The 22,673-nt window shown below is 41.2% G+C and overlaps 2 protein-coding genes across 4 annotated transcripts; both read right to left on the bottom strand.

Moving 5' to 3' along the window:
• Positions 1–362: 362 nt before the first annotated feature.
• Positions 363–11,295, bottom strand: COPRS (coordinator of PRMT5 and differentiation stimulator). Of its 3 annotated transcripts, XM_085240469.1 has the most exons (6): positions 10,024–10,978; positions 9,756–9,865; positions 9,305–9,428; positions 8,230–8,469; positions 6,774–6,944; positions 363–1,439 (listed from the first exon to the last, which is right to left on the bottom strand). In XM_085240469.1, the coding sequence occupies exons 3-5, from the start codon at positions 9,423–9,425 to the stop codon at positions 6,775–6,777; spliced, it is 531 nt and encodes a 176-aa protein (XP_085096595.1). In that variant the 5' UTR covers positions 9,426–9,428; positions 9,756–9,865; positions 10,024–10,978; the 3' UTR covers positions 363–1,439; position 6,774. The 3 variants fall into 3 exon arrangements, with proteins under 3 accessions (XP_085096595.1, XP_010719870.1, XP_085096596.1); XM_010721568.4 differs by lacking the exon at positions 363–1,439 and having other exon boundaries at positions 5,970–6,944; XM_085240470.1 differs by lacking the exons at positions 363–1,439; positions 9,756–9,865; positions 10,024–10,978 and adding an exon at positions 11,167–11,295 and having other exon boundaries at positions 5,970–6,944.
• Positions 11,123–21,002, bottom strand: UTP6 (UTP6 small subunit processome component). The gene is made up of 19 exons (XM_010721570.4): positions 20,845–21,002; positions 20,680–20,764; positions 19,852–19,893; positions 19,668–19,760; positions 18,969–19,016; positions 18,263–18,326; positions 17,649–17,767; positions 17,250–17,327; positions 16,772–16,853; positions 16,161–16,242; positions 15,429–15,610; positions 14,546–14,625; positions 13,948–14,025; positions 13,606–13,788; positions 12,944–13,024; positions 12,448–12,557; positions 12,286–12,352; positions 11,935–12,007; positions 11,123–11,384 (listed from the first exon to the last, which is right to left on the bottom strand). The coding sequence occupies exons 1-19, from the start codon at positions 20,934–20,936 to the stop codon at positions 11,227–11,229; spliced, it is 1,797 nt and encodes a 598-aa protein (XP_010719872.1). The 5' UTR covers positions 20,937–21,002; the 3' UTR covers positions 11,123–11,226.
• Between the last annotated feature and the right edge of the window lie 1,671 nt (positions 21,003–22,673).

Here is a 22,673-nt window from a genome sequence, read left to right as displayed (position 1 = left end):
AGATGCACCGCAGGCAATTTGATGCTTTTATTTATCCAAACCACACAATGTTTGCAATCCTCAGAATGTTTTCAGGCAGCAGATTCAAGTGAAAGAAATTGAACTTCAAAAAACACTGTATTGGTGAGTAAGCTTTTTCAGAAAAATGCACTGGATGGACCTAAAAACGTACATGTGAAGGTGCAGACTGGAATCACTTCATTTTTCCAGAGAACCATCCTGACTGTTGCAGATTTGTGAGGACTTGCAGCTGTTTTCAAAACTGCCTACAGGATTTAAATAACCAGTTCCTATCAACCAAGTATAAAAAAGAGGATATGAACACAAATATGACATAAAAATTTCACATTTTAATTCCTTTCTCACTGTAGACAATTGTATGACTTTTTACTCCATCTCAAGAACATGGACAGAGAATAAAGGCTCTTACAGAGGAGGACTTAAAAGAAACAACTTTCACTCAGCTCCTCACAGCATCAGGAAGGTCAGTACAGTAACTACCTCTATATTTCATCTAGAATAAACAGTTATATGGAAGAAATAATAGGTTTTATGCATGCATCCAACCTGTAACGGAACTTGCAGCTGACATTACTTCACTGGTTGTTTTTCATTTTCACTTAAGGAAGCTTTCAAGAACTCTTACAGAAGAAGGATGGGAGCCTGCACAGATCAGTGATGAATCCAGCCACAAGCAGTACATTGGGGACCCACATCCTCCTCCTCTGTGCTTGCAGCTGGCTGAAAGGAATCTGAGCATACCTTTCCAGCTGGGCCAGCCTAGCCCAGACAGGCAGGGCAAGGAAGGGACTGGGGAATTGCATCCCCAGAAATACCATGGCCAGATATGCACACTCACAACTGACTGAAAGCTATTATGTATCCTTACATTGTTTTCTTGAAGGAGAAAGCTTTGCAGCTGTAAAGCATATAAACTTAATTCAGCAAACATTTTCCCCTCCAATTCTTATTTAAATGAACACAAATGTATATCTTAAAAAAAAAAAAATCAGACAAGGTATGGCCCAGTAAAAGAGCCATCTTTGCATAATAACCTCAGAGGACATGTCAGGAAACACCTAAGTGCACACTTCTGTTCTCAATATAGATGGAACAATCCCTGTCGGAAGCAAACTGTGTCAGAAGCACTCGATCTTTGGCCTTTGCTGGGCAGGGGCACTGCTCCTGGAAGCCAGATGACAGAGGAAAATGCTTTGGTTTTATTTCCTCTGCTTCATGTGGTACTGTTTTTATAACCTTGTTAATACTGTTGTTTGTTGAGCTCTAGAAGGAAAGCTGCACAGGAACTGTCAAACAGGATCTCACCAGCGGGTTTACATCCACTCCTTCACATTAAAAATAACAGGTTTTGTTTTCCAACAGATTTGTGAACGTTCTGCAGCAATTGGCCATCACGATGACTGTGGCAGTGCCTGTAGCTGCAGAGGAAACAAACCCCAACAGAATAATAATGGCATTTCTGCACCATAACAGTCATTCCTTCTTAACTTTTTCATTTGCTAGTCAACAAGTACAAGGGCACATAAGCCAACTGGCTAATAAACACAGACATGCATACTCTTAGTAACACACAAAAGAGACCCACAGTAGTTACAGTTCAAAGTTAAGACACACTTGGTGGGCTGTGTGAGACATTTCTTCCAGCCAAGTGTTGGCCACCTCTGCCAACAGTACAGATCTACTAGATCTAATGAGATTTAATTCAAAAGTGTTGTAAAACACAAGCATATGTCTTGGGAACAGCTGTATTTCTGGCTTTTCAGATTCCTCATGGCAACAAGTTCTACAAGTCATGAAAATTAAAACTATTTTTTAAAGTTCCATTTGATTACAGTGAAAGGAGATGAAAAACAAAGATCCTCTTTTGAAATGAGATGCGCTGCCATTCTGGAACTAGAGAAGCTTTGGTAGCCATAGCAACATACATTCCACTGTAAATTTTAATAGATAGTAAATTTGGTAAATCATAGGCCAGCATTCAAGGCATTTTTCCAGCAGATCCAGGCTTTTCAGTACATGAAGCTATTCATGTTTACTGGCAGTGGCCTCTAAAGCACCCTTCAACAGCTACCTTTCAAACATCATTTTCACATCAGTCTTGACAAAGAAAATTCACCAAGTGGTTTCAACTTCTGCTATTATTGCCCTTGACAACTTATTTCTTCTTAAAAAGAGCATTCACAGTTATTTATTTCACAGGCAGCGGTCTGCAGTGACTGACTCAAACACTGTTGAAAGTAGTTAAATATTTTGTCTTCCAAATCCTGTTCAATGTCCACATTACCTTAAAACTATTTGCTGTATGGGCAGAATATTAGTGAATAAAAGTAGCAATGAGCCATGGCAGAATATCTTCATCAGGACACCTGCAAAAGACTTTCTCAAATTCACTGTAGAAGATAAGGCTGCTGAGCAATAAGAAACATGCTGTTTATTATTAGTGAGCTGGATTAAGCGTTCAGGCATGGAGACATGCTCCACCACTGAAAAATAAACTGCATTCCTCCCATAAATAACGCACTCTGCAAAAAGCTTGAAAATAAACAGCAATTTCAAAAATCCTGAAATCTCTCAATCACAACCAATCTTAAATGTGATCAAAAGTCCTGTGAAAAACAGATCTGTCAGATCTTGCATGTTTTGATTTTAATATCCGCAGTCAAAAACTAATGAAACTAAAAGGTAAAAAATGATTCAAACCAGGAGAGTGGCAGCCTGTTAGAAGAACATAGCACACAGTACTGTTAAACGTAGCATTGAGAGCAAAGGGAATTACTGTACTAACAAATCCAGCACTGACACCAGACCAGAGAGCAGCCATGACTTCTGAATTAGCACTGCAGTATTCACAGGCTCCACCACTGTGCATTCATTTCAGATTACTGTTTGTCCAGTTTCAGACTGTGACATAATGAGCGAACTGCAACTGAAACCAAACCTGCAATCTTCATTTATACGTTCTTCAGCACAACGCTTCCCTGATTTATTGACTCTTCCTTGAAAGTAGCAGAGTACAAAAACACCTCTGAGAATCAATCATCATCTCATGTCTCCCTTCTCCAGCCCAGCCCCGTGCCCAGCAGAAGGTGGGGAAGAAATGCACCCTGTGATAAACACCCACATTTGCTTCCTTAAGGACCCAAACCCTGTACTGATTCATTGGCTACTGTTCGAAATTCAGCACCAGGCCTATTCTCCCCATCCACTGAGTTTCTTCAAGCTGCGGGGCACTCCAGGTACTATTTTGCATCATATTTTCACATTTATATTTTTAATTCTGTATTTATAGCTTTAATTTGCATGTGAAGCTTTTAGGACGTACAAAGCTCCCAAGGAAGATTCTGTTTTGCCACAAGAACTGCCTGGCTGTATCCTGAAGGACTGAGGTTTAGGCCACATGACCAAAGGGATCCCTATGACAAGTAGCCATTACAAGTTTAAAATAGAAGCTATATTAGTTTCACCCCTACACCCTCCTCCCTTTCCCCAGGCAAGTTTTAAAACACATTCTAAACTGCAATGCAAAAATCAGATACTTTTTATATAAGGTCCAGCACAATTTAGTAAGATGCAACAAACACAGCAACTGGAACCATAGAAAATTCTCTGGCTTTAGGCAGAAAAAAGTAACAGGTCTGCACAGCATAAACTCCAGGCATTCCTTGTTATCCTTTTGCCTTCACAAAAGGTGCCATTTTGGAGCACATACGGTTCTCAAGTCTTCTGCTATTGTCCTTTTAGTGGTATGTAATATCTGGACCAAAAACTTAGCATACTTCTCTTCTGACAAAAAAAAAAAAAAAGGAAAAAAAAAAAAAAGACTTCTGGAGTTCAGTCTCTGATTCCTTGCAGAGAATTCACCCTGAGACACCATCAGTTCGGTATTAAGTCGTGCCAAATGCCTCAATATGAATTGGCTTCTAATTGCACTGGCTTTCAGTGACTGCCCATCTAGCCTAGGAATTACTTCAGCTAAAGTACTGTGCAAAGTTCCAGTCTACCACCATTATCCCTAAAAGTTACTTAAAAATATGTGCACATAACTGAGAAATCTGATTTTCAAATAATTTTCAAATAGACCTATGTACTGTCAACGTGTCCCTTGTACGCCCTGCAATGGAACGTTTTTACCTCAAATAATATGAGCAGACTGAAGGGTCGATGCTCTTAGTTTGAACTCTTGGTTCAAACGTCGTTTTACAATGGTTTATTTGCCAAGTATTCTTGTATAGCATGGCATGTTTGTGTCAACACAACAGACTCGGTGCAAAGAAGCACAACGGCAGCTGAAACACTGTAGTGCAAAAACACCGGGATCCATGAGCTTGGTTTTAAATCCTTCCAAGGAGAAGCTTTCTCAGAAGTCTGCATCTAGTTTTCTAATCCCACTGAAGTTTGAGAGTGTTCAGATCAAACCTTACATTCAGTCCTTTCCCTAACAAGCATAGCCAAGATGAATAAAACTAGGTTTATCAACATACTCCTAGAGAGAACAGTGCTCCTCTGCTGTACAACCCAAATGTCATTTTTTGCAAGGCTCATAGAAGTGATCTCAGCTTTAACCTAAAGTATCTGTTTTCAGTTTTCCTTTCAAGTTTACAATCATTTAAAATACAGCTTAGCAGGGCAGCCCTTCAGGACAACTAATTTCTTCTCAAATAATGAGAGTCCAGTAAGATGAGGCTGATTCCAATTAAAGGTAAAATTTTAGAATCATACAGGAATTAAAACCAACCTCATCTATGTTAATAACAACTTCTTGGTTATCCTTTTAAGCCAACTCTGAGGAAGGTGGCTTTGCTTCCACTGATTTCTGTTGGCCTCATCTTGATTAATCCTGATGGGATTCACAAGCACAGTAAATACAAAGCCAGTCAAGTGATGTTTTCTCAGCCATGGGAGAAATTTTCCATCTACTAAGTATAACTTCAGAGCAAAACAGAAAATGAGAAGCTAATTAGGGCCATTAATCAGTCTCACTGAGGGATAACAGGGCTTAGAAATCCAGCCTAAGGATCTGACACTGGCTGGTGAAACTTTATACCAGATAAAGACACTGAACAGAATAAACCATTTTTTGCTGCCCTCTGCAGGGTAGCATTAACATCTACAGCTGAGGCCTGGGGAACTGATAAAAAGGATCACAAAGTAAACTTTTACAATTTACTGATATATCCTTACCTTACTAATCTGTGCTTGATTCGTATTTATTAATATTGAATTGAATGAGGCACAGCCACACTTAGAGTTTTATTCTTCTTGTTTAGTTTAGAAAAAAATCGCTATGTATCCAAACCCAGGCAAGTCTCATTCCTGTTCCACAGGGGCAACCATTTGTTCTAGCTAATGCAGAACTCCTCTCAAAGAGCAGCTGATCACACAGCAGCCCACAAAAGAGAAATACCACCAATTCCACAGCACAGCTAGGGCTTTCCTTCTGTTCAAGGGAAGGACAAACTGTCAGACTGTGTCTTCTGTGTAATGCATGTGTCCTGGAGGCACGCCAAATTAAGTCTTGACAGAAATATGACTTCTTGGAGGACTCCATCATACTGGAATAAAAGAACAGACCCTCAGCTACAGAATCACCAGCCAGCTTCTGCTCTTTACTTTGGTTCTTCGCTACATACTCAGATTTAACTGGGGACTCCCATGTACCAGAAAAAAAAGACTCATCTGAGCTCTTGTTTTCTCTGCTCTCAAAGAAAAGATTGAACAAATGTTACTCTCACTCATTTCCTCCTCCCATGCTAATACATAAGTTAGTCTCATACACTAGACAGTTTAAGAAAAGTCTTCCATTTGTGTTAACTCCTCCCCTGAGGATAAATAAGGGTACAGTGCTTCAGTGTCAAAAAAGTCATCAAAATGTTCTTGAGAAGTGATTAAAGAAATATGAGCAACAAGAGGCTGTTTTTCTAAGTAGTCAGTCATTCAAACCGCTTCCATTTTTCATTTGAGAACATTTCCTTTAATTCCAAAGCAGAGGCAAAAAGAATATAGTTCCAGTTCCAGCTATTCTCTTGGAAACTTTATGGAAATATTTTGTGTTCTCATTTCCTCATTTGTCAACACAGAAATAACAAAGTATCAGTAATATCACGAATCTCAATTCACTACTGTTTGCAGGACACACTGAGATCACATAAGCATATTTTCTTTGTTGTTACATGTCTTTAAACATCCTCACACAACACCAGACTACTGTGAGACTGGAAGACAATACACCTGAGCACAAGGTCTGATGTGCAGAAACCTTTTCTGGGAGGCTGACAAACACCCAGCATGGCTATAGGAAACAGAACCCCAAATAGATGCTTACAGGTGTTACATACATGACATTTTGCAAATTCCTTTGTACTGAAACACATCAAACCAGAAGAACTCATTTTGTATTGTCACATCTAGTTTTCTCAGGACTAATGTGGAGACACAAACTGCAACACAGAAGTACAACAGAGTACAACAGAGAAGAAGGAGGAAGAGTTTTTAAGACCAATTCCATAACAAATGAAAGACAATTACAGGTTAAGTGTCCAGGCATGCAAGTACCAAACATACCAAAATTGGCAACACTTTGCAATCAAGGTAAGATTAGAAATTACATACTTCCTCCCAAACAATGAATTAGCAACACAGATCTATGTAACACAAACAGAAAATAGTCCAGAAGTGCACTAGCAGCTTACAGCTAGCACCTGCAACTCAGTCACGAAGAACAATCCAACTCAGAAACCAAACTTAGTTCTGACCTCATTCATCAGCATCATCAAACTGGCCAACCTCAGTCATTCTAACTGGCAGGGTAAAAGCAAGGCAAGCTGCATGGTGACAGCACGGGTTGTACAATGAATCCTCTCGAAATGAGTATGAGGCCAAAAGGTTATTTTCCTGAAAGCTTCCGCAGTAGAGATCACCAGCATCTAAAGAAGATCAAAGAAAATATCACAAAAGATATTCAGAAAGCCAGTGGCATAACTTGGCAGATCATTTTGCAGTTCCACAGCATCCTTCAGTCAAGAGTTTCAGCCTGATCTACCAGCACTCCTAAATTAGATCTACCAACAAAGCAGACAGCTGAGATTGGCAAAATCTTCATTTAGAGTAAGACATAGAGACAAAACAGTTATCTGAAAAAATGCAGTGATGTACTTGAATCCAGTACATATGACACCAGCATACACATGCATGCAATTCTTCTCCTCAGGCATAGAAGGCTCATAAAGCTATTATCCTTATTTTCCCTACTTTCTCCTGTTCTCTCTATAACCACATTCCAAATTAAGGAGCACAGATGTCCTAAAGGCCGGGTCACTGGATAAGGACAAAGGGTGGAGTCCTGTAAAAACCAGCTTATAACAGTACCTCCACTAGTCTAGAATTAAGTGTAATAAACCAGTTAATTTATCCTATTTTTATGCCAAGTTGGTTAGCTCTTTTCACAGAAGCAAAATATTTCTAGTCAGCAGACACTGGAAGGACAGTGTATGCACTTCCAGCCTTTATGTTGGGTTACTCAGCATAAAAAGCCACTACTCTATTTTCACTTTAAAATCAATCCAATCTCCTAAGAAGGCTGCATCTCCTCCTGTTACCAGATGACAGAACTGGAGTACAAAAATAAAACAGCCATTCATGGAATTAAACCAAACAAGCAAGCAAACCAACAACCAAACAAAAAAACACTCTGCCACATAACAAAGAAAACCTCTACAGCAAAAGTAACAACAAATCATATTTAGAGCAGAGACTGAGTGCTTGCATCACCTCACACTCAGAAAGTCCACGCTCTTGAGAGACATTATGGCTGAATTCCTGGAGAAAAGGAACATTTTCCGAATCTCCCTTCTGTTTCAGATTAACACAGATGCATTATAGTAGAATATTAATTTCTGAGTTGAAGCTCAATACGTACAGACAATCCTTGGAATAGTGAGAAGGATTGTCTATACATACTGAGCTTCACTGCAGAAGTGAACTATTCCACTTCTCAAGAATTGCTCACGCAAGAGTTACACACAAACTTCACAACACTGCCTCTAAGCCCTATATTTGGCAACAAAATTGTACATTATTACAAACCCGTGGGGTAAACAAATAAAAAAATCCCAAAAACAGAAAACGGAAATTTTTAGATGTGTTCTATAGAGCATCTACCTCAACGTGCTAACCAAAACTCAAATGAATCACAAATAAATTTGTACTTACCATAAGGACTACATTCAGACTCCTCCAACTCTTTATCCCAGTCCTCCATCTCATATGTCAAAGCAGCTGGCTGCTGAGGGAACGTTGCATCCTCAGACATACGAGAGAGTTCACCACACAAGTCTTCCACGTCAGTGTTTGTATGCAGACTGACATCATCTTCACATGCAGAGATATCAGAGAATTCACTTCCTTCAGAGTCACTATCAAGAACACACAGGACATTCTTCAGCAAACATTCTAAAAATAACAGAAAGAGCCAAGCGATAATTAGAAATTAAACAGGAACAATTAAACGCTTGTAACTGAATAATGCAGTTCATTGTGTTAACATAGTTTGTAACTACTAATGTAATTAGATACTATTCCATGACTGCTTCAGGTTTCAGGTACTTGGGGAGGCCAGATGCAGCCCTATATCACAGCATTAGCCCTAGTAAGGATTTTTTGTAGATTCTTGTTGGAATACTGCTCTTTAAATCAGAGCACAGGAGTTAGCAGACCTTTGCATTTGTATCTTGTTTATCTTGGGGTTTTTCCTGCTTTTATTTTAAGTATGCTGAAAAACTACAGCTCTGATTTCCTTTTTGTAGCATTGATTAAATACTCTGTTCCACTTACGAAGAAGCAAAACTTCTTCCAAGAAGTTCTTCATGATACCAAACAATGTATTCACAGGAAGAGCAACAGCCATTTACAGAAAGAATAGAACTCACCCAAGTGGTGAAAGGGCCCTCTGGCCATACAACACAACCCCTCAGCAAGCAGCCGAGGTCCAAAAGAAGCTCTCCTGTTCGAGGTTGGCCCTCATAAGAGTCCACGAGGGGCTGCACCCTGGGTCCAGCCCTTCTGGTCACACGGGGAGCACAGGTGTAAGCAATGTGCCTGAGCTCCCTGGGCCAGACACACCTCTTCACCAGGTGCTCAATCACCAGCGCAAGCCAGGACTTAGCAGCTCCCCTACACTCCTGTACATAGGCATACACAAAGATCTAAGTAGAAATTATCACGCACAATAACTAAGATTTCCTTTGCAGCTTCTAAGAACGTTTCCCTGAAATGTTCTGTTACTTACCATCTGCTTTAGTTTGCCCTAATATTTTAGGCTTAACGTCTCTGGGTTTCCAGGTCATAGTTTCCTTCTTGTTAAGAGGCTGTTCCTCCTCAGAGCCTGTGTGCTCCAGAGTGGCAGCCATCACCTACAAAGCAGTTTTAAAGAATTCAGTTATTCCTCTCACAGACTCCTCCAGTAAGGCTCCTGCAGTGTTGGTGTTGCGGAGCCCTCGGGTACCAACCGTTTGTTTGTTCTCTTAATGAATCAGCTTTTAATTTCAGAAAGCAAACCTGCCCAGGGAGGATCCTTCTCACACCTGGCAGCATGGGGCAGCTCAGGCACACCAAATTTTGGGAACAGCTCCCAGAACACACCCGTGTGGTACAACAGCAACCAGAAAAGGCAGCAAAGGTAACGAAGGCACAAGTAGCAGCTCTATGTGTATAAAGACCAACGGTTACGGGCTATGCACCTCGTGTGAGGTGTTGTATAAGAGGACCAGAGCTCCCAGCAGCCCTAAGGAACCGGACAAAGATGGAGGACACACAGCAGGAGGTAACACCTCAACGGCTCTGACGGTCCCTAGAGGGAGAGCAAAGAAAACAGAAGTTGTACTCAGCAGTTGTACTTCGGCAGAGATAACTTCTCTGCACCACAGGCTGCCCGCACACCCCGGGCACGCGCCTGCCGCATGGGGCTGCACGGGGCCGGTATGCGCAAGCAGGCAGAACGCGGCGTACATCGGGCAGCTCCACGCTGGCGGCCCCTCCTCCTCCTCCTCCTCCTCTTCTTCTTCTTCTTCTCCCTCTCCCCGCACGGTAGAAACGAGCCGGCCCTACCCCGCTTCCCACCCCGCAGGATCCCACCGCGGCGGCCGGGCAGCGCTGAGTCAGCGGCCACGAGCGGAGTTCTGTCCTCGCGCCTCAGGTGCGTGCCCGCCCTGCTCGGCCCCTCAGAGCTGCGCCCGGCTGCGCTGCGCCCGTTGAAGGAGGCGGAGCGGCGGCTGGCCCCGCTGTATGACTGGCACGTGGAGAACCGGTTACGTGCCTTATCCGTGCACAGACACCGCGCTCACTGTTAACTTCCTTTGAATACATGATACGTAGCTTTCTTCACTGCTACTGGAAAGCTTTTCCAGTCATAGATAAGGGGAGAGAGAGTGAAGGAAAAAAAAAAAAAAAAAGCAGAAACAAGAGATAAATCAGAGTGTAAAGAAGATTCACACAGCTGTAAAACAAGTATTGACACCTGCCCTGCTCCCTGGGGTTCTGCCCAAGCGGCAGAAGGAAGCAGGAAGGCAGAGCACAGCAAAAGCACACGCGTGCAGGTGGGATGGAGCTGCAGGTGCTCTGTGAGCAGAGATCCATCAAAAGGTTGAAGCACAGATCAGAGCTTAGCCATCACAGCAGGAACATCTGTGACAGAGCTCTGCTCGCCTGCACCGTGCACAGTCACTCAGAATTACTTAGGAAGAAACAAGGTGGTTGTAGAAGTTGTTGGGCTTTTGAAAACAGGATGATAGATGACTTCAAGGTTAAGAAACAAATAAATACCATCATTTTACAGACTGTTTATCCAGTGTTCCATTTTTTCCTTACTGAACTTGACGTTAACAACTCCCCCCAAGGGTACAATGGTTTATTTTGTTGTTTTTTTGTATATATGTGCTGCAGTATTAGCTTGCCAGTGTAAAAGCTGATGCATTGCAACTTCCATCTCAAGGTACAGGTTGGAGGAAAGCTCAGAGATGCCTCTGCCATCTCCAGCTGTGCACACGAACCTGACACTGACAGAGAAACACCACAAACAGCTGTGCTGGGACAGAATTCTTTTCACACATGCAGTAAGAAAGTGCACTTTAATATGACAAAGAACATATTTACCTTTCTACACAAGTTTTTAAAAAAAATCCACAATGTTGTGCTGTAATTATTTTCAGTTTTTCATAAGTGTCCAGTTTGCAATAAAGTGTATTTGGAAATGAAGTCTTCCACCTGATCTCCCTGTAACATCTTCATAGCTCGCCAGTGAATACTCCCAGAGTTTTCTGGTTTGCCCTGGGGATGACTTAGCTCCTCCTTGATATATTCCAGCCAGAGATCTTTAAAGGAAAAATATTCTAGTTAGATTTTGATTGAATATTTAATAAACATACTAAACCTAACCTAGAAACTCTCTTTTTCTAAGTGTTCTTCATCTTAGTGCAGTGTGGTTTAGTTGGTCAAACCTCTTCCTCCTGCTCCCTTGAGGTTCAAAAGCCTCGGTTCTGCACCCAGCTGAAAAACTGATACCTTAAGAAACAATGCAGCTCTTCAGCAGTAGCTTCCCATGCCATCAGAGAAATTGAGCTATTTATTTTCTATTATAAAAACAGGGCTCCATACTGTTCACAAATGCACATTAAAGGTGACGGGCATCTCCTATGCCTGCCAGTGTCAAAACTACTATTTGCTGGTAGTTCTGCTGAAGTTATCCTGCTGTGAACAAAGGCCCTGGTTTGAAAAGTGTGGGATCACTGCAGAATGTCACCGAAGATTTTAGCTCCACTCTGCATGACAGCAATCATAACAGCAGAACAAACAGCTACTCCCCCCCAAATGGAAATAAAAGAGGTAGCACTGAACTGGGAAGGGAGAAGAAAATCTCCTTACCAGAATCCGCTGAACCAAACTCTCTCAAAGCACGTTCATAGTATTCTCTCAGATGAAGCATTTTGCATGATTCCTAACACAAGAAGGTATAAAAAGGCCATTCATTTTGTACAGAAGTGAGTCTGCAGCTTGATTACATTCTGACAAAGTGAAAGTCATGGTAATGCATATACACACGCATTGCCAAAGATTAGTTGCCAGGAAACTTGCATTTGTATTGTATACTATGAATCAACATCAGAACGTAAATGTTGATTACAAAAGACACTGCTCACAAGCCTTTAATTTCATATCAAAGTTAGAAGTGTATTTTACAAATACAAGGCAGTAATTGGATATTCAGCAACTTACTTGCTCCTTTTCTATCTCAATCATCTTCCTGAAGAAGTCAAGCGAAAGCGGACGACTTTCATACAGGCTAAAGTAAAAACAGAAATAACTTCAAACGTTATGCCATTTTTTTCTTTACTATTTGCCCTAGAATAATCAGATTTGAAGTGGTTTTCTTGTTACCTGGTAAAGACTCTTCTTACTTTCTTATAACCACCATTCCTATAAGCCCAGTCAAGATACTTTTCTTTCATAGTCACAGATTCAGCAGGAGCTATGGCATGTAAGGACTTCTGCAAGTTTAAAACAAACCAAAAACTACATAAGCTACAAGTAAAAGGTTACAAGAAGGATGAAGCAGCATCTTCTCTCTCATCAGACACCTGACACACATGGAGTCTTGTGTGAGAAAGTAATAACAAAAGCATTCTAAATAATGTCTGAAAAACAGCATTATGTAATAAAATCAATGTTAGTTGTAATCTAAAACATGTCTCCTTCAATATTCCGTGGCATTTCTGTACAGCTGACTTTTGAAAACAGCTTTACTTGGAATGCTTTGATATCAAGACATCCATGAAGTATGCAGCAAAAGCTTCATACTGTAGCTACTCCATCCGCACACACAGCTCCTGTTTACTTGAACATCACCATATGAAGATTTTTATTAGCCAAGTACCTGGTACAGAGCTTCTGTGTCTTCCTTGCTATTTGCGACTTCACTCCATTCCACCCAGAGGATCCATAATGGTAAAGTGCCCTACAACATAAATACAGAAGTCAAACGATTGAAATACAGCAACTCAGAGTGATTTTCAGAGAAGCAAGGTAACTACCAAGTTCTACATTACTGCTTCTGTGAAAACTATCCTTAAGACAGTTCTTAGAAAGAACTTTAGACTGCAGACTGAAATCTCTTCTTGTCTGCTTTCTAATTCATACAACAAATATTACTTAGATGGACTGCTGCTAGATATGGTGCCAGGAAGGAGAGAAAAATTCTTGTTCATCAGAGCACTGAAATACAGAGATAACTTCAAAGTATAGGGAGGAAAAGGAACAAATCAGCTTCTTGCTTCTTCTCATCACTCCTTGTAGCCCAGTTTGAAATGGAACAGCAAGAAAAAAAAAGCATGTAAATCATTTAAAGCCTGAAATAAAATACCCCACGCACAAACAACTTGTAATTCCCCAGTGTTCCTTAAAGCAATACGCAAGTGAAATAGACCTAAAAAGCAGCCAGGGAATATAAGTGCACTATGAAGGAAAAAAATCCTTTAAATAAGTAGCAGAGATTTTCCACCTGATGCATGCAAGTGGGTCCATAAAACCAGCACAAACCTTAGATCCTTTCACATGCTTAAAGGCTTCTTCAAAACATTGGGTCACACTGTCACTCTTCAACTGGATCAGCACCTGCAGCCTCATCTGCCACATTTCCACTGACGGGCTGAAACGCTTCGTTGCAGCTTCTGCCACCTCTGCAGCCTTCTGAGAAAGGCTGGACTCCAGTAACAGTTTAAGCTAAAAAACAGCAGATAGCACAAGAAACGTGCAGTATTTTGTCAAAAACAACACCTTGAATACAATAATGCTCACTTTGTTAATTACACAAAATGATAAAGGTAGGCATGCATCAATACAGGACAGTCCACCAATCTATTTTTCTGTACCAACTCTTACCCACTGCTTATAGAGAGCTTCTGGCAGCAAACTGGACTCATGGGCTTTGCTGAACACACTCAGTGTCCTCTCCAGCCTCTAGAACAAAAAATGAGGAAAATAAGCATTATTCCTTCAAAAACAAGATCCTAGCATTACCAGAAACCCAGTGGATTTCTATATCAAAATGTTACTGAAATCCAATAAAATGTATAAACCTAATGTTTTACACACTCCTACTATTTATAAGATAAAGGTGGAATCTGAGCACTTGAATTACATCTCTTCTTTGAGGAGCAGAAGAACAACATAGCAATGTATTAACAGAGAACCAAGCCACACAGAACAACTACAAGTTTGCTCTCAATTTCCATACACGGAGCTCATAGCACTTTACTGACAAGGCTGATTTGTGGCTGAGGTATTCATGTTCAGGCAGCCCACTCGTGTGTCTAATGGTAACATGCCTTCCCTCAGACAAAGACTGAATGATTTTTAAGAGAGTTACTTGTCACTATTTCTGAGAAAACATTCAAACATTAACTCCTTGTCTGAAAGATAACAAAAGCCTGCAAAAATAGGGTTGTTTTGGTACTATGATTTCCTAATGACCTTTTACCTTTTGCTTTAATTCTTCACTGTTGGTTTTCCTGTTACATCTCTCTAAGCAGAAAGTGATGTAGCATTTCCACATGTCCTCTGCAGAATCAAAGACATTCTGTCATGCTTCGTAGAATCACAACAGTAAGCACAAATATTTGTCTTTAAGGTCAGGGATTAAGAGAATCCAAGCACCAAGTGTTAATGCCAACTTTTTAAAAAAATATACTAGAAAGGGGACCCTGCTTTAAAACATTAACATTAAAAACTGCTTCCCAGTATAAGCTGCAATCAGTAATTCTTTCTAAAGAGCATTAAGCTTTTAGTTAAGCTGAGGCTTCAGAGCACGTTGTCACAATTAATTTTCAGTGCACCCTTTTGCCTGTATTTTCAATGGGTCTGCAGAAGTGAGAACATTCACAGGCAATTGAGAAAATCTTCCGTCTGCCTAACATGAAAGACTATGTAAGCAGCAGATTTGCATCCACTGCACACAGTCTCTGTACAGACTCTTTTGAGAATAAAGGTAATGCCAGATACTGGATACCCATCCATTGGCAACTCAAAAGCAATGCTTACTCACAGCTAACCAACAGTATACTTCAGTTCAACACGTTTCCTCCATTTAGGAAATTTCATTCACAATTCCCAAACCTCTGTCCTCCTGTATGCACATTTCTATTGTTAAATCACATTAAGTAAGCAACAAAAACACTTCGAGTTAAGCAACTCTTTCAAGACCGAACGTACATTTGAAAATAACCTCAGCAATACACAAAAGAGATCCCCTAAATGGATCCCAAACCCAAAGCTACTTGCATCCTCCTTCAAAACTGTCACAGTACACAATATGCTAAGATAGCAGGAAAAACTGATGTTAAAATGTGGAGAGAATATTCCACCTGTGGGGACTGCTGTCACAGCCTCTTCAAAGACTGCACTGCAACGTTCCTCTCTCTGGGTCATTTCAGACACTTTCATCTGTTTTGTGGTGGGTTCTGTGGACTGCAAGGATCCCAGCTCCAGCTCTCGACGGGCCATGTAGTCCCACATCAGAGGATTATCAGCATATTCAGCCTGCAAACTAACATACTATATCTGTAATATCCATTTACTGCCATTGCTTTTTGACAAATGTTTAGAAGGGTTGTCATGTTGGTTGAAGGTATAGAAACGTACATAATTTCTAAGTAATCAAATACAAGAGACACTTTACTTCGCCACAAGAGAAAATACCAGTTTGCTATTAGTAGAGATATTCTCCAATAACAGAGTGAACCAGAATGGCACCTTTCCAGAGAGATCTTTTGAAAGAAGAAAAATTGGAGAAACTAAAGAAACAGAAGAACCACCGAGTAAAATAGTTCCTGCACTTAAGAAAACTAAACTTGGAATAATTCAGCAACGACTATGTTTTACCTAAGTGTTTCTTAGCAGGTTTTCAAAGCTTAAAATGAAGTTCTTTCATGCATCCTTTTCATAAGAGTATACTTGCTTCAAATACATTTTCTTAGAAGTATTTCCCATACATCTTAACATTTTATTTCCATAGAGGAACAGACTTTAGTCATTAACCTCTCAACTCACTACAAATTAGGAAAGGTAAGAGAGTGCTTATTGAAAAAACCTCTCACCTTTCAAGAATTTCTTTTTGCAAATCGTGTGTAAAATCGAAGAGCTTCGCAATAGAAAGCAGAGCCAGACGGAACTCAACACCTACAGATCAAGAGGGGAAAAAAATGTATCAAGTAGAATATCACATCCCATCACACACTTTGCATTTCTATATCCTTGACATTCTTTTTCAAGACATGGATATTATTTAAGTGTCCAGACAGATGCTCTTTTCTGTAAGCCTCAGCATTCACCCATATGGTAAGCCAGATGTTAGGGATGTTAACTGCCTGGCTACATGCTTCAAGATTTCATGCTAGACAGTGACAAAAAAAAAAAGGTAAGTCCTAAGGCAGGCGCACTGCAGGCTAAGAAGAGGTAACCTAGTCCTGTCTACTGACATGCTTACACACATCCTTCAAACTTGGTTCCACCCCCACTACTCACTCATTCAATTCTTTCACAAAAACACAGAATGGCTCTACACAAGTCAGGCCTATTGAAAACTGTACACACTAACTGTCAATGAATTATAATCCATCTATCTTGTATCTTCCTAATTTATCTTTGAGAAAGCCAGGTGACCTAAACGTAACAGTTTTCCTGCCAAGTAAAAGAAATGTTAAATCACCTTTAATTTTCTGAACAGCATCCCTGTAGATTATGTGAGCCATTTCCCCATTAAGAATCTTCTCAGAATAATTGAATTCCTCCTGTAATATCAACATAGCATTGTTGCAAGTTTTTCTTTTTTCATAGAAAAATAGCAGAAAATTATAGTGATTCTTCATCTAAATTTATCTTACCCTAGTTTCCAGAAGCTAACTACAATGAAATAATATTTCAATATTACTTTACAGAAATGGCAACTAACTTTCAAATTGAGATATTAACAAAAGATTTTAGAAATGTCACAAGAAAAACTGAAGTATTTAAATTCAGCATGAGCCAACACTTGGGAAGTTTAGCATACCCTCACCACAAGAGCATGAACAAAAACTCTCTAAGCAATCCTCAAGCGAATCGTTAATAGAAAGCCCTTGAAGTTCAACTTTAAAGTGTGTGATACACAAGCAGGTAGTATTTCAGAGTAAATCTGCATGACCTACCACGTTCATTTTTGCTCGTTCAAGTTCTTTCTTTTCCTTTCTCTGTTTTTCCGCATTCATCAGTTCCATCCTGAAATACTGCAAGAAAGAAGATACAATTAAGTGACGGGAAGGGAGGATGGATCAAGTATAAGTATGTTAAGTTCACAAACATGAGGAAAAGCAAGCTCTGCCTGAGGAGCTACAGGACTTAGCCAACACATCACACACGTCTGTGAGCCTCGGCTTTTAAAGATCTGTGCTTATAGGCACAAACGTCACACATTCAGAAATGTCCACCTTCTAGTCATTCTTTAAACCAGATCGATCTGAGCTTTTGCCAGACTGATCTCAGAAATCTGCTGGACTGGTTTGTTCTGACTGCTCAAACGATTTCTCATAAATAAACCACAAAGTTACCTCTTGGTAAAGTTTTGGACACTCTGGATGGAAGCGCAAAGCACGCAGGAACAAGTGCCTAGCACTTTCTGAGGAGAGGCGTGTTTCCATTTCCCATTTTGCTGCCATAATCCACAGTGCTGTAACAGAAGATATCAATTCATTTTAAGGCTGAGCAAGTGTCTGCTCATGAGAATCCATTCTGAAACTGTTTTCCAGGATGTTTCTGTTCACTGTACTTATCCCACACGCATGAGCACAGCTATGAAATACAACTGAGAGTAACACCAAGTTAAATATGACTGGAAGCCAAGCAGATCCAGGAAGTTTAATCCGGCACAGCTACAGATCCAACAATGTAAAATTACGTCTTCAATTCCCAAAATCAGCCACTAGTATTTAACATCTGCCTCTGAAATGTTTATCTAGTCCCTAGTCTATCTGGGGAATGGTCATTCAAAGCAGTGGACTCCCACTTCACATCACCTTTTGATTGCTCAGCACGACCTGTCAGAAGCATCCTTTCTGATGAAGCAGCAAGGCAACAGCTTGAATTGGATTCCATAAGAACTCAAATCACCACTCTTCAACCTATACTGAGTTATAAAGACAGTGCTCAGCTTTGTTTTATTTACCTGGTTTATTGGGATGAATGGCCAACATGGTAGAAAACACCTTACTAAGCTGATGTTTTGCATTCTGTAAAAGAAATAGCTTTGTTTTATCATCTGTAGTACCAAACTAAACCAACAGCACTGAAATTTCACTAAGAACATTCATAAGTTGCAATGCAATCATACAGGAAAAGATGTTTCTCTCTACTTTCACTTTAGATCAAAGTTTTTGGCACTTATTTAGTATCAACCAGCTTTCAATTGTTACCAGTCAGCACCAGCACAGTTAACTCTTCTGCATCTAGACAGCTAACACAGATGTTGCCTATGTTACAAATCTCACTGACCACTTCTAAGATAAAGACTGCATTTTTCTTCAGTCGTTTTCATTACTATGCTAACATCATCTCCTTCAGTACAAGAAAGATAACAACGGGATGCTGGGAACAACATGAAGACTTGCACAGAGAACTTTAGAGAGTACTAGACTGCCAGAATTACACTTTTCAGCATAATCACTATAAGAAACGTTTGAAACAAAAATCACAATTCACGGGCAGGTGACTCATTCATTCCACAAAACGAATGAATACTCTCAAGCCAAAAGGTTATGATACTCATGTTGCAGTACAATCAGTTCCTCTGCCTTACAATACAAGTTCTAGATGCCTGCCTGGCCAGCAACCCAGTATCTTTAATCAGTAAGAACAAGATTTTGAAAACTCACCCACTGCTTGCAAAACGCAACGTGTGACAGCCAAAGCTGGACATCTTCCTAGTGGAAATGCAAGTGGGAGAGAATGAAACTTAGAACAAATACTAAAGCACTCTTGCACACTGACAGGCAAACAAAATGCACTTGGTATGTCCCCTTGGCATGAAGAAAGGAGGAATTTTTATTCTAAAATTCACTTTTTTCAGATATCCACATTCCTGCAAAACATCTGAAGAAAACCAACTCTCCACCCTAATACATACACTCCTGCTGCCCCTGCAGTGAAAACTGTATTATGCTTGACTCAACAGAGAACTCACTAAAATGATTTCTTATGTACCTCACATAGGTTTTACCACAAGAGCTATCAAGACAATCTCTGCCCAAAGTAAAGGAGAGTTCTTTTCATTTCTAGTCCTTGCAAGCAGATGCACAAAACTCACAAGGCAACATATGACTCAGGACAGATAACAAGTAATGATTCAGAAGACAAAATATTGTTTCTCCAAAAATAATAATAAAATCTGACATGAAAGATCTACTTCTGTGACACTGCACTGTAATACCAAATTTCTGCTTAGATTTTCTGTCATATTTCTCTGTGTAACCGAAAATATTTGTTAGCTGAGATATCTAGGTTAATTTTTACATCACAACACACCAAAAAATTATTTTCCAAGCTGCTACTACAAACAAAAGAAATAAACTTACTTTCCATTTTCCAGTGGCACGTTTGAAGAGGCTGTGGACCCTATGCATAATAGAGCTCTCAATTTCATCCTTCTTAAATGAGTACCCGGTGCGCTGGGAGAAAAAAAGTATTACTTTCATTACACAAGAAAATCTAGTGCACAGTGATTGCACTTGCAGAAACTGACAAACTTGACAAACGTACCGCTCTTCTTTTCTTGATCAGTTCCAGGAGATTAATTTCATACTAGAGTGGGGAGAAAAAAATACATTTAAAGGCAAATGAAAAGATGTAATAGTAACGAAAAAAATAACAACGAAGATGAAGTGCTTTACAGCTGGTCACAAAGATAATAGAAGTTACATCCAGGAAACCACAAGCAACAGTTTTGTGAGCAGATCACTACTTTTCTACGAGTGACTAAAATTAAGTTTTAGCATTTTTACTGCATGTGGTATTTCAGCCTTAACCCACATATTCCTAGAATTTTAATGCATGCTCCAGATTCTCTAGACTACAACAAATGAGTTGCATGGAAAGACAACTTGCACAGCACGTCAGAAAACTGAAGTCTCTATATTCCCAGAGAGGAAAGGAACTACAGAAAAGAGTCCTTAAGAGAATGAAGCTTCTCTTGCCCCCAAAAGCTCCAAACTGCTGTCTAAGCTTCATGCCTAACCTGTGCTTATAAAATCATCCCAGCATGGTTTGGGTTAGAATGGATCTTAAGTACCACCCCCACCTGGGCTGGGTGACCCCCCTCAGCTCAGGGCCCAGCCATGGCCTCGGGCATCTCTGAGCAGTGCCAGAGCCTCATCAACACCCGAGTAAACAATGTCTTTCGGATATCTGACCTAAACGTAACCTCTTTTAGTTTAACACCATTGCCTCGTATCCTAACAATCACTCACGAGTAAAGACTACCAGCGAAGCAAGGACACCCTCAAGCAGCAGGTTTCTTACATAGATAACTACGGAACTCCTAACAGAGAGGGATCTATGCGGTTAGTACCGCTGATCAGCACAGCCAACCTGGATATAATTGATAAAATCCTCCTTCCGAAGGGCTCTCCGCTGTATTTTGTACTCCAGAGCCGTGGCCTTCTTCAAGACAGCCCTGCACGAAAGAAGACACGGAGCCATCAGCACCGGGACCTCAGCACAGGACCGCCCCCACCGGCCCGGGGGCCGCCCCACCTGATCTCCTCGTGCGTGAAGAGGCCGACCCGCTCCAACTGCTCCAGCTCCGGCACGCGGTCCTCCAGCCGCTGCTCGACGCGCTCCGCCATGGCTGCGGCACCGCCGGACCCACGCGCGCATCCACGCCCCCCCCACTTCCGCCCGCCGCCGCTGCCACTTCCGCCCGCCCCGCCCCGCCGGAAAGCCCGCAGAGGCGGCGCCGAGCGGCAGCAGGGCCGGCAATGGGAAAGGGACGCGATGGTGGGAAGGGCGCGCGGGTAGAGAGAGGCAGGTGGGTATGGACATGCTGAGGGCAGGAAGGAGAGGAGCTTTCTCATCTCAGGACGTGCTGAGGGCAGGAAGGAGAGGAGCTTTCTCATCTCAGGACGTGCTGAGGGCAGGAAGGAGAGGAGCTTTCTCATCTCAGGAGCGGCAGAAGCGCTCGGTGCCGCGCCAGGCCCGTGCCTCCCGCAGGCTGAGCGGTGCGTGCCCGGCGGGGTTGTGCCAGGCACGGGGCTCTCCCCTCTCGCGGCCATCGTTCTTCTGAGTACGTTAGCATAATAAAACCAGGCACGGCGTGTTTGTTTCTTAGATGTTGGACGTCCCAGGAAGGCAACAAAATGAAGACAGAGGGGTGTTTTTTTCATAAGAGAGTTGTTTTAAATACCTGCCATCAGTAGCACTGTGCTTATGAGTTGTCACCTTCACAGCTGCGTTCTGCCTTGTTGCAGTGATTATTTCTCAAATGGATGAAAAAGCAGGAGGTGTTGTCTGAACAGGCAAGCAGATGGGGAAGACAGGATGGGCAAAGAGACCTAAGGGACAGGAGGGTTTCTGCCACAACAGTCTTCACATATTATAGCCAAAAAAAGGTGTAGGTTATCTTTAGTTCAAATAGTTCAAGTCCTAAGAAGTGTTACTGACTGCAGAGCAATTGACTTATGTTAAAAATGTAAATGAAACGCTACAGAAACTATCAAATTCAGTGGTAATTTTTTTACCTGTTCATGTTGTTTATAACTTCCAAATAACAGGAAATAGTGGCACTGTTTTCCACAAAGCAATCAGACAGGAAAGCTACCAGGAAATGCAGAGGCAGCATCCAGCCACAATGCCAAGACCTACAAACTACTGAGGTCAGGTCCTCGTGGCTGGGGCAGCTCTGAATCACGGCATTGCTTTCCCTGTAGCAATAATGGCAGTTCCAGATGCAAGCTGTCAGCACTGGAGATCCCCATGTCTTACACTGAGCTGTCACTAGCTATGGTTCTGTATGTTACAAAGCTCTCAGTTTGCCTTTTCAAATCACAAGAGTAACTGCAAAATTCAGCAGCTGCCAGCTCTGTAGTAGGAAGAGGAACTTCCCACTGTGAGGACAGCAGGAGGGGCGATGGGCACAGCTGTCCTGTGTGAGCAATCCTGGCTCATGAGGCAAAGCCATCAAGCTCTCTGGAACTAAATGTCAGTGAGTACCTGCAAGTCCCACTGAGTTCAGCATTCAGTAAAACAGCACAACAGGTTAACCATTCTCAAAGCAGTGCTGTAAGAATATGATTCATGATCATCAATAACACTTCTTAATTACCTGGGATTTGATTTTTTTTTTTTGAGATGCATCAGCTCAAAGTGACCCTCATGTAAGTCCACAGACTTACTAAAACAGTGTTTACGGAAGTTTGGGCATGAAGAGTAAAGCTCTGTTAGCATACTGAATGACTAAGCCAGAATATGATTGGAATCACTGTGCTTGATTGTATACCTTCATTTATTTTGATATTTCTGCAAATGATTGCATGATTTTACTTTATTGAAGCCTTCTGTGTTTAGAGCTTAAATGTGATGGTGCA

The sequence above is a fragment of the Meleagris gallopavo genome, chromosome 20, assembly GCF_905368555.1.
Source record: "Meleagris gallopavo chromosome 20, MGAL_WU_HG_1.1, whole genome shotgun sequence".
Classification (NCBI taxonomy): Eukaryota; Metazoa; Chordata; class Aves; order Galliformes; family Phasianidae; genus Meleagris; species Meleagris gallopavo.
Note: the sequence above shows the minus strand (reverse complement) of the source record. Positions and strands in the feature narration are given on the sequence as shown.

Coding starts and splice junctions, on each gene's coding strand:
- COPRS (XM_085240470.1), bottom strand. CDS start 9,425: ATGGCTGCCACTCTGGAGCACACAGGCTCTGAGGAGGAACAGCCTCTT. Junction 8,470..9,304: donor AGGGCAAACTAAAGCAGATG/GTAAGTAACAGA, acceptor TGTTATTTTTAG/AATGTTTGCTGAAGAATGTC. Junction 6,945..8,229: donor GTCTGAATGTAGTCCTTATG/GTAAGTACAAAT, acceptor GATCTTCTTTAG/ATGCTGGTGATCTCTACTGC.
- UTP6 (XM_010721570.4), bottom strand. CDS start 20,936: ATGGCGGAGCGCGTCGAGCAGCGGCTGGAGGACCGCGTGCCGGAGCTG. Junction 16,243..16,771: donor TGCTGTTCAGAAAATTAAAG/GTGATTTAACAT, acceptor CTTGATCTGTAG/GTGTTGAGTTCCGTCTGGCT. Junction 15,611..16,160: donor CAAAAAGAAATTCTTGAAAG/GTGAGAGGTTTT, acceptor ATAGTATGTTAG/TTTGCAGGCTGAATATGCTG.